The 11,608-nt window shown below is 40.2% G+C and overlaps 1 protein-coding gene across 3 annotated transcripts in view; it reads left to right on the top strand.

Moving 5' to 3' along the window:
- The window catches only part of bicc1b (BicC family RNA binding protein 1b), a 59,063-nt gene extending 51,537 nt beyond the window's left edge, over nt 1-7,526 (top strand). For 2 of the 3 annotated variants that reach the window (XM_057359386.1, XM_057359387.1), the window contains exons 18-21: nt 13-166; nt 2,520-2,677; nt 3,432-3,531; nt 5,267-7,526. In XM_057359386.1, the coding sequence (XP_057215369.1) occupies nt 13-166; nt 2,520-2,677; nt 3,432-3,531; nt 5,267-5,397 (543 nt within the window). In that variant the 3' untranslated portion in view covers nt 5,398-7,526. The remainder of the gene's footprint in view (nt 1-12; nt 167-2,519; nt 2,678-3,431; nt 3,532-5,266) is intronic. The other variant, XM_057359388.1, reaches the window with a different exon arrangement.
- The last annotated feature ends 4,082 nt before the right edge of the window (nt 7,527-11,608 follow it).

Raw genomic sequence — 11,608 nt, forward strand, 5'->3', positions numbered from 1 at the left:
TGTGTGTTTAAGGGGTCGCCGCTGGCTCTGTCCCGCTCCAGCAGTAGAGAGGGGATGGCGAGTGGCAGTGACTCTGATAACTGGAGAGAGAGAAATGGGAGCGGGCTCCCAGCACACCCTGACTTCACATCTCCCATCAGCCCCAAAAGAAAGCAGAACAAAACCGGTGAGAGTCTGCCATTAAGTGCAAGATAATCAAAGATGCCTGATTTACATTTTATGACTACATTTCAATGGTGTCACTCACATTAAAGTCCCAGTGAAATTAAAAATGACAATTCCTGTTTTTCATAAAATATTGCAGCGTTTATTGTCAATAGCTTACCATTTTTTTAAAATCCGCGTGCCCTCATAATCTTCAGTTAAAATCTGAAAATGCACTTCCGCCCTCTAGTGACGATCCATCTCAAATGACGTAAGTTAGACGGCTTGGGCGGGGCATCCGTTAACTCCTCCCCTTCAACTGTCAGTCTGCTCCTAGTTCCATTTCAAAATGCAACAGCTGTTTTTATACATCCAATCAAATTGCAGTGAAAAAACAAGCCACACCCACTCTTATTTCACTTGGAAATGCCTCGGAATACGAGAGTAAAAACGATCGCAACTTCCGGTTTACGGGGACTTTAAATATGTAAATCATCTCTAAATGATCCCTTTCTGTCTACATGGGCTACACTGGGAAAAAGTGAAATGGCGATGTCCTTTACTTAAAATGCATTTGATAACATTGTTTTTTAAATGAAAACCAGTGTTTTTGTTTTTAACCAGTTTTGTTCCCTTTAGCTTAAAGCAAATGACATTTTAATGAGATAAAATTAAATCAAACAATTCAGTTGATGTAGAATTTTTCATTAACCACAGAAGTTTTTTTCTGTCACGTGACCGTGTAACGTCACATTTGATAACTGTGAGGTGAAAATAAACAGCAATTTTGATTAAACTTAAAAATGTACGAATACAAAATATTTAACAATGTCTAAATGAAAGCATGTACCTCAGAGGAGCACAGACTGCACAGATGTGAATATAACAGGGCTGGCTGCAGTACAGGTCATAAACTTCATGTAAACAAATGGGACAGGAGCCAAACTATAAAATCCAATTACACTTCAAATAATTTTTTTCCAAAGATGTTTTCAGTTATTTTACTCCGTTGATGTATGTCCAAGTGTTTGTTTTTTGAATAAGTTTGGTTTTAGTTATAAAATGGTATAAAGACATGATTTCTTCGTTTACGATTGCGTCATCAGGGAATATGGGCGGGACCTTGATACCGTGCTGCACTTCCTGCTCACTACTGCGCAGACTCTGACTGCACTGACGATTCCTTCTGCACATGCCCAGGCTCCAAACTGACGCTTTCGCGTAACATGTCAGCGCCCATCGTTAGACGTTTTATGCTCAGTTCATTACAATGCAAGGAAGTGGTGTCATGAAAATCCTGTCTTGAAATATTCTTCCTCAAGTTGTTCCAAACCTGTAGAAATGTCTGTTGAACACAAAAAGCGATATTTGGAAGAATTTAGCAAAGCAAACAGTGCCAGGGCACATTTGACTACCATTTACATTTTTCAGTTGCTAACAAATATCTTTCTTTGTGTTCAACCGAACAAAGACATTTATAAAGGTTTGGAACAACTTGAGGTAACAGAGATTTCATTTTTGGGTAGAGTATCCCTTTAATGTTATCCAGGGCTGTAGTCAAGTCCACCTTTGTCGAGTCCAAGACCAGGACTAGTCAAGTCCAAGACCAAAGTGGTTCGAGTCCAAGTCAAGGCCGAGTCCAAATGACTCTGTCAAGACAGAGACAGAAAAAATAATCCTTTTCAAGACCACATACTTTATTTGTAATGATGTTATATTCACAAAATTCGGGAGGAGCATGTGCAGATAACTAACCCGGCTGGTTTCCTATAACCAATCTCACCAATCATCCTTTTAGCCGGGGAAAAAACCCTACAAATAGACAAGACGCCTTACCCTCATTCTCTCGCAGCATCCCTCCTCCACCCCAACTCCTCACCATCAGCCCGTTTTTACCGCAGCATAACGGGGGGAACGACCCGAGTCCTGGCATATACCGACCCCGGGGCCCTCTCCCCGGACAAGGGGCGGGCGCTCCGAGTTCGGAGGAACTACCAAGCTCGGATCCCTCTCCCCGGGACAGCACACCAAATACGCACACCATCCGTCCCTTATCATCCGTACTTATTATCTGCGAGGCCAACTCGTAAAGTGATCAAAAAGCAGATCAAATTAGGTCAATTTATTTACTTTAGGTATAGCAATTTCACCAAAGTCACATAAAGCCGAAGTGCAACTTGAGCTTGATCTTGTCACAGTGCATCTGACACACTTGACGTCAGTATCCATCTGTATCATGAGCTGTAGTTGCCGAAGTTGACATCCACTGGGTTGTCGCTCATGCTGCTCGCAAAATGTGCCACAATTTGGCCGAGTCAAGGTTTTAGAAATCTGTTCACTAGGCTGTGAAGTGTTTGTGTTGTGTTTTTGTGTAGAGCACTATCTGAGCAGCAGTAACTACATGGACTGCATCTCTTCAGTGATGGGGACAAATGGCTGTAATCTCAACATATCGCTCAGAGGATCGGATCTGCCCGAGCTCTTCAGCAAACTCGGCCTCGGAAAATACACGGATGTGTTCCAGCAGCAGGAGGTAATGATGCACCGACTCTCATCCTAATGACTAAAGGGGGCAGTCGTGGCCTAATGGTTAGAGAGTCGGACTCATGACCAGAAGGTTGCCGGTTCGATTCCCAGGCCCGGCGCGAAACAACTGAGGTGCCCTTGAGCAAGGCACCTTACCCCTACTTGCTCCCCGGGCGCTGCAGTGATAGCACAGAGCCAAAAAAAGTCCAGTGAATAAGACACATTAATGCAGTTCACGCAACACGTCGATGCCAGAACTATCACTGTGACGTGTAAACTGGGGATCTGGACGCAGCCTAGTAAACAGTTGATCAGAGAGTCGTGGTACACATGATCTTGACGGGGTTGATCTGAGGTGTTGTTCACCACATCTGGGAAAATGGCCAAAATTCAGGCTTCGCTTCCGTTTGTGAGTTATAATCTGAATGACATTGGCCGCACCTCACAATTGAAGTTGAATTGAAATAAATGGAATATTGAGTTCAACACAACTTGACAACGAGCTAATCATTTTTGTCTGATCTCAAGATCTGTTTTATGTGTGAATGCACCTTTAATGTAACATTCAAATGTGAATAACAGCTCAGCATCCAGACAGCAAATTGAATAAAATAAATGGATATTAAAGGCATTTTCACCTCATTTCTGAATGACAGGTCACCCTAGTGCTCACAGCGTCTTGATGATGTCGTGTTTAATCTCACACATGTCACAATGAGTGAACAAAACCACAGTGATTGATTTCTGTCGGTTTCTTTTAGATTGATCTCCAAACGTTTCTCACGCTGACCGATCAGGACCTGAAGGAATTGGGCATCACCACGTTTGGAGCCCGCAGGAAAATGCTGCTCGCCATCTCAGGTCTGTGCTGTTTTTTTGGAAGTTTCCATCATGTTTTTTGGGTAATTATTCACGTAAACAGGCAGTTGCCAATAATTACACAAAATAATATTTATACTTATAATGAATATAAATCATATGTTACAATTATTTTAGTGATATGAAGAGTGGCAGCTCTACTCTATCAGGCAGCATTTACACTTCAATACACCGACAAAAAGCACTAAGTTGTTATTTTGGCATTTGGCACAGACATGACACACAGATCTTTTGTAATCTGGACTGATGCAAGTTTGGGCTCGGGGAGAGAAATTCGCTCTTGTGTTTTTAAGTGAAATCCCGGGGAGTTAAATCCGGTTTGTCAGGGACACTTACTGTAAATCAGATCGCTTTCTCAAAAAACAAAACACCAAAATCAAGTGAGCTCTCTAAATAGTCAGAATATTGAGGGATCATAGATTTGTTTTTTTTTGTTTTTTTTTTTCAAATTTCTATGTATCCCAGAATTCAGTGTAAAATCTCAGTCAGATGCACACCTGTTGACTCCTGCACTATCTCCTACATAGTGAACGACATTTCAGTCCACTCTGAGAAAGAAGTAAATGAAACCGTGTAGTAGTAAATACCATAAGTCAGAGAGATTTGTCATAAACATAATGTTTACCTTATACAATATACAATACACAATCTGTGTAAAGTTCATTTTCTCACTGTTGCTCACATTTATCACATCTTAGTTGATAATGAAGAGTACAAAAATAACTCTCATGTCTGTTTATTATATTTCAAATAAACGCTAACATATTTATTTCATCTGTTTATAGTAGAAAATAACAATAAAAAGTGTTTTACTGTAATATATATTCACATATATGCAAGAATTCTCAAGTTGACTAATATATAGATTTATACTCAAAATCAGAGTGCATCATGGGTAAAAATGAGTAAACAAATGTAGGAAATAAAGTTGTTCACTTGGACAATATACGTTTCATTCATTCAGTACCTTAATGTATCAATACAAATCATTTTGTTTAATATTTGTGTGTGATGTATTTGTATTCTTATTCAAATATTTCGTTTTTAGCCACACAAAGTCAAAGTTGAAGAGTGTTCCAAATCATTAGGGTGCTGTCTATGTAGGCAGCGAGCGGTGTTGGGTGTAACTAGTTACTAAGTAATTAGTTACTGTAATTTAATTACTTTTCCCTTGAAAAAGTAAAGTAAGGCATTACTCTTATTTTTTTATGTAATTTAATTACAGTTACTTTTGATGTAATTAAACTAAATACTGTGTGTAATATATGTGTGTGCAATGGTGGAATTGACATCAAAATTCAGAGTCTAACTTTAAAATCTGTGCTTTAATGTATAATTCTCACATTTGTAATACTTTGGTCAGTTAATAAGAGTACTTTATGTAGTTTAATATTATTTATTTGAATGAATTAAAAGAGCCGTTTCATGTCTATCCTTGAATCACTGAACTAATCAAGGTTGATGTAGGATATAGAAAGTAATTAGTAATAAGTAACTAAATACTTTTTGGAGAGAGTCATTTGTACAGTAATCTAATTACACTATTGAATATGTAATTAGTAACTAGTAATTAATGACTTTTTCAGAGTAACTTACCCAACACTGGCAGCGAGGCAGCTCACTAGATTTTATAAAGCAGATGCCGGAGAAAGACATTTACTGTTTAGTTTAGTCCAGGCGTGTGGTGAATATTAAAGCACACTTGTTGTTTTGACAGAGCTGAACAAGAACAGAAGAAAGCTTTTCGAATCGCCCAACATCCGCTCCTCATTCCTGGAAGGGGGCGCCAGCGGTCGACTGCCACGCCAGTTCCACACAGATATGGCCAGCGTGAGCGGCCGCTGGTGAACCCGTCCAAACAAGCCAAACTGCACGAAACCCCATTCCCAACTACAAGCTGATGTACAGCGATGGACCAAACCCGGACCTTCTGAAACTGTGCCAAAAATATACATGTCCAAGTGTTTTATTCAGTGTGCTACTGGTGTTATAATGAAGGAAATGAAGTGAAGGTTCAGGACTTTATTTATAAGCATGTCTTGGCCTTTGTCATACTATTCTTTGCACTTTAAGAATACTAAGTACTTTGTCTACGGACAGATGCTTGTCTGATCCGCCCGACTCCATACGCTTGGATCTCACTTACAGCACTTAAATGGACATCAAGCCAAACTCAAGTGTTCTGCACGAAATGAATCTCAAACCGCTGCGACACTGCAGTGAAATCTGTTGAATTGAGTCATGTTTCAGTGAATGTGATGTTTTCATTTCTCCAATTTCAGGAGAAACACCTGAAGTCGATACTGAAATGAAACACAGCTGAGAACTCCATCAAATCACCTGAGCTATGAAAGAGTAACACCTAAGCAATAACATCCTCCTCTGGGCTCTCTGACAAGAGACACACTCTTCAAAATAAAGGTCCTGATGAGGGTTCTCCACAGAGGAACCGTATTTGATTCCCCAAAGAACTGTGCAGTCAAAGGTTCCTAAAAGAAAAAACAGCACCTTCATGGTTTCTCAATACTAATAAACCCAACAGTAGATCCGTTAAATAGAACATTGTGTTGTCAGCGTTCCTCCAGCATGCTTCATCTAAATTCATTCATAAGAGTTTTTAAGCTCATGTTGAATCTGTCAGTAGCAGATCTCTCTCTCTCTCTCTCTCTCTCTCTCTCTCCCCCCCTCTCTCTCTCTCTCTCTCTCTCTCTCTCTCTCTCTCTCTCTCTAACTCTCTGTCTCTCTCACTGACAGAAGTGCAAATTACGGCAGCTCAGTTTCAACCACATTCCTCAATGCCACCGACCACAAGTCCTAAAAACACAACCTCATCTTTGAGAAACCTTGGAATTCATCTTGACTCGATCTCTTCTCCAAACTACCTCCCTGATTCCGCCCGTCACGTCCAGAGCGCCACCAAAGTCTGCTCGTGTTTGGTTTATAGAAGCGGTTTGATCGTGCTGTATCTCACGGCGCTCTCTCTGTGTTCTTCAGAGAACATCTCCAAAGCGAGTGTTGTCCCATCTAAAGCTGTGAACGTTGCTCTCTGAAGGATTCAAACCACCCGAGTGCCTTTTCTTTTGCACTGACAGTTTTTCCAAAGTCATGTTGTTTTAACATGTCCCAGTGTGTTGCTTTATCTTTACACGTACGATATGTATTTACACCTCTCATTTAACGTCAAACTCATGTACCTGATATGTGATAGAGGTACTGTTTAAATGTGTATTGTTGTTATAGCATTTAGTCTTATTTCTGCTTGATATTTTACAGGCGGTAGCAAGCAATCAATCCGTTAGTTTTGTTTTGTTTTTATGCTTTGAAATTGAATTTTGACTGACAAATGAGTGAAACAACATGTGTTTCCTAGAAGAAGAAGAAGAATAGTCATTTTGAAATGCGACAGACTATGCAAAGAGTCACTTTGCCATTTTAAATGTATTGTTTTAAGCACATATGTTTCTGTGGTTTAATCTTTGATTTATTTGAAGCGAATCAGTTTTAGATGCCGCTTTCAGTATATCTCAGTATATCTATATTTTAGAGCTTTCTACACATCAAATGTTATTTTAGCGAGAGACCGACCGTAATTCATTGATGGAGTTGTTTTTTCATGTCATTTCTGACATGGCCTCGTGACCGGGGTCAGCACATTTTTCAGTATCTTGGTCAAGTGTCACGTGTAAGCTCTGGGTTCGGAGGGTACATACGTACACAACATGCACAAATGCACAGATCGGTGATTGTGAAGAGAGGGATACACAAGCACATTCATCCATATTGTTCTGACAGACGTCTTTACGGCCAGTGCCTTGGGAGTGACTTTAAATATCTGTCTGTGAACTCTGCAGATTTAGTAAAATCCTCCATTGTAATGTTTTGTTGATGTTGGGTCATACCTTTGTATACAGTGATGTGTTTCCGCTGAATGTTGTTTATAAATCAGAAGCGTCGTTACAGATGAATAAAGTGTATGTAAACCTTTTCCGTCTGTCTTTTCTAGTGAGTTTATTGAAGCTTTTTTTTTCTTGAAATATGCATGCATGTGTTTACATCTAGAAATGCTTGGTTTCTCTTCCTCGAGGAGTGAAGTGTATGTGACTGTATGCAGACGTAGTGAACGTGATGATGAGATGGTGTGGAGTAAAATGTGTTTTGAGCAGAACCACACCCGTCATCACAGCGGATCATTACAGTATGACACAAATATGCCAGTGATCTCAAGCGTATGATACGCACGCACGCTTTTCTGTTTGTCTGTTTTAACGTCAAAGGCGACAAGTTCACTCTACAACAAGGTCGTATTTTGTTAACATCAATACTTCTACAGCATTTATTCATCTTAGTTCATGTTCGTTTCGTCATTGAAGTGTTACCTCAAAGGCTTCATGAGCAAACAGCATATATTTACTGTAAAACTGCTTGTGGGTTGTGTTTTCTCAAGTTTACTGTACATCGGGCATGCATTCACCAAATATCCTCTAAATGAAACAGGACGGCTTGTGGCTTCTCATTTCCCTCTGGCAAACTTGAATTCCAGCTTTTCAATCTCACCACATTTTCTTGGTTGTGGATGTTTTCAGTGTGAGGAGGAGAGAGAAAGTCCAGAGGTTAAAATGTGAAATGTGTTTATTTCACAACAGATCACTTGAGGATGAACTCGGTGACATTCAGACACAAACACAGATCAATATGAGTGCTTATTCAGGTTATTCAAATTTACCTATCATCGTATAATCTTGATGTGCTTTTAGATCAAGTAAACAGATAACAAGATTGCATAAAATATAACAAACAATTGGTGTGGAGTATTCAGTAATGCCTAGGAGCTAGACTGCAGCCCTCGTGTGAGCCTGCTGAGGACAAAGAGGGGACGGATGTTTCCTTTTTCTTCCAGTAGGGGGCGCTAAAGTGCGCATTTGCTTAAACTTGCTGTTTTACGTAACCCTGCCACAGTATTTACATTGTATTTCTTGTTTATTAATAGAATGTGCCGCTAAATTATATGAGCATTAACTACAATTCAATATATACATTCATTTATAAAAATATAAAGCAGCTTTTTCAGTGAGGTTGTTTGGCGGTATCTAATACATTTTTATATTTTAGTACAGGGAAGATCAGGATAACCATTATGTACCTCATACAAAACACAATTGTCATGAAACACTTTCACATTTAGATGTATAGAGGAAACACAGGGGTGGATGTTTAATGTCTTTATAACATGCATTTCAAACACAAATACTGTGAATGTTAATGTTCATTCTCTTAACACTGCGAGTATGACGATAAAACTTGTGATTCACCTGAAGCTCATCCATCACCTGCCTCCTCTGTTTATCATCATGTGTCACCGGCGTGTTTTGCCTCTGGTTTGCATTCTGTCTGTACTCATGCAGCTCATTTACATTCTGAAGGCTTTGTTTCCCGTGTTCAGGAAGCTACTTTAAAACTGAAATTGGACAAACTACAGGCTCCGCAGTCTACATAAAAATAAAAGGACACAAGATTTATTTATCATGAGGTATAAGGTGCAGAATAAATCCTCTTGACAGGCAGTGACAATGTAAACAAATCATTTGGGTTTTAACATTTGTGATTTGATTATACATTTGGTTTCATGAGGAATGTCAGTCCGAAGAACCTGCTATGTGTTATTTAAGAGTTTTAAGAGTGCGTGTGCGTGCATGTGTGTGTGTGCGTGCGTGCGTGCGTGCGTGCGCGCGCGTGTGTGTGTGTGCGTGTGTGTGTGCGTGTGTGTGTGTGTGTGTGCGTTCATGTTTGTATGTCCCGGTGGGGACCTAAACCTGAATGCACACCAACACATGGGGACTCGTTTCACCGTGGGGACCAAAATTGAGGTCCCAGGGGCAAAAAAGCGAATAAATTGTACAGAACAATATTTTTAAAAAATCTAAAAATGCAAAAAGTGTTCTATGATCTTTAGGTTTAGGGGTTGGGTTAGTGGTAGGGGATAAAATATACAGTTTGTACAGTATAAAAAACATTACGCCTATGGACTTTCCCACGGAGATAGTAAACCAGACGTGTGTGTGTGTGTGTGTGTGTGTGCGTGCGTGCGTGTGTGTGTGTGTGTGCGTGCTTGCGTATCTGTGTGTGTACGTGCGTGCGTGTGCGTGCGTGCGTATCTGTGTGTGTGTGTGCGTGCGTGCGTGCGTGCGTGCGTGTGTGTGCGTGCTTGCGTATCTGTGTGTGTACGTGCGTGTGTGTGTGCGGGATGAATCCTCAATGTCAGAAGCAAAGATTATGCACTGGCGTTGTGTCCTGTAATCTCTCTCCTTCGTCATATATTCACTCTGAGTTTGTGTGTGCACACCTCACCTGAACCGACCTCTGCAATACATCCTGCTCCTATTATTACTGTACCGGTCTCTCTCTCTCTCGCTCTCTCCACATGCTGGCGTCTGTCCTCATAATGAAGTTTTACCATCTGTCATCCTCTCGTCTCATTGCAACAACATCACTGTGACGACACACTATAAGAAACATGAGCAGATGATCAGACCAGTGATCAGAAGCTAGAGACGTGGATGGATGGATGGATCAGGGGATGGAGAGATTCAGAGTTTAGGGCATGAAAAGATAGATGGATAAAGGGTGTTTGGATCAGGGTATGGATTGATCGGAGGAGAGGATTATGGGATGGATTAGGAGTCATGTACAGTATGGAGGTGTAGGGGGTGGAGTGTGTTGGGTGTTACTGGGGGGATGAAGGGCTTCTCACTTTGCTCTGGGGGGACGTGATGAAGCTGTTACTTTACACCACCACACACTGAGATCCACGTTCAGATCTCTTCTGTGTTTGATCTGAATCAAAAGCACCTGCAGTGGGATTATCCATCCATGCGATGTTATACAGTCTATTGAATGAGAATGATGTGTTTCATGCTCTTTGGGGGCAGTTACTGGAGATCTTCTGTGTTTAGGTTCAAATGCATTCAACTGAACAGTATAAGGTTAAGAAAGCATCATTTCGGACATAATATCCAGGTTCTCCGTTTAGTTTGACTTTTTGTGTTGGCGTATGTAAAGATTTCGCTTTATTCCTCATCGCTCAACATACTGTCCAAGAAAAAGAGACCAAACCATGTTTTTTATCTAACGATGTTTCTGTAATAGGTTTGGTCTGATGTAACGTGAATGAAAGTGTGTGAAATTAACTTACTAACAGTGAAACAAATGTGTGTTTAAGTGTGAACGAGAGAGAGAGAGAGATTTGGCAGTTTACCCGCTTTACCAGAGTCGAACTCATTTGCTTGACAAATAGCAACAGAATACAAATGGGAAAACAAGAAAGCTAGTGGGCTGTAATCTTGTTATATAAGAAAACATTTAATTCGCTGTTAATCTCTTCTGTGTTCTCTGTGAGCCCACAGGCCGAATCAACACAACATCACTTCACATGAAAGCCTCTATGATTCTCCATCACACATAAATACTGTACATCTGAAATAAACCACAAGATTATTCTTAGCATCTGTAGTGAAGTTACAGCAGTGGGAGCCAATACGCAAAAAAAACATGCTTACCTATGATAAGACTGTACACTATATGCTGCATTATAGTACTTGTAAACATGGTAAACACAAAAAAAACGATTATTAAGATTTAGCTCTTTGACAAAATGTTTTCTCATTTGTAAGTCACTTTGGATAAAGATGTCTGCCAGATACGGGTGTTTTTTAAACTTACAATAGAAAATATTATTCACAATAGTTGATTACACCGTCCTACAGTTGACTACAGTTTACTATAGCAAATAAAGTACACTACAACATTTATTACGCTAATTGCGCAAGGTTAACAGAAATGGACTTATTAAGACATGCAACCCTCTAGAAAAAATGAGTTCCACGCCTGACACATTAAATCGGTCAATGAAAAATATGTTTATGTTTCATATTAATATAATGGCACTGTGTATTGAAGGAGTGAGACTGAGGGTCATCGCACTCTGCCCTTGACTGTGGCGGATGAAAGATCAGCTGTGGATGGAGAGGCCGTGACGCTGCGCTGACGTGGCGTGGCCATCATC

This window comes from Triplophysa rosa, linkage group LG18, assembly GCF_024868665.1.
Source record: "Triplophysa rosa linkage group LG18, Trosa_1v2, whole genome shotgun sequence".
Lineage (NCBI taxonomy): Eukaryota > Metazoa > Chordata > Actinopteri > Cypriniformes > Nemacheilidae > Triplophysa > Triplophysa rosa.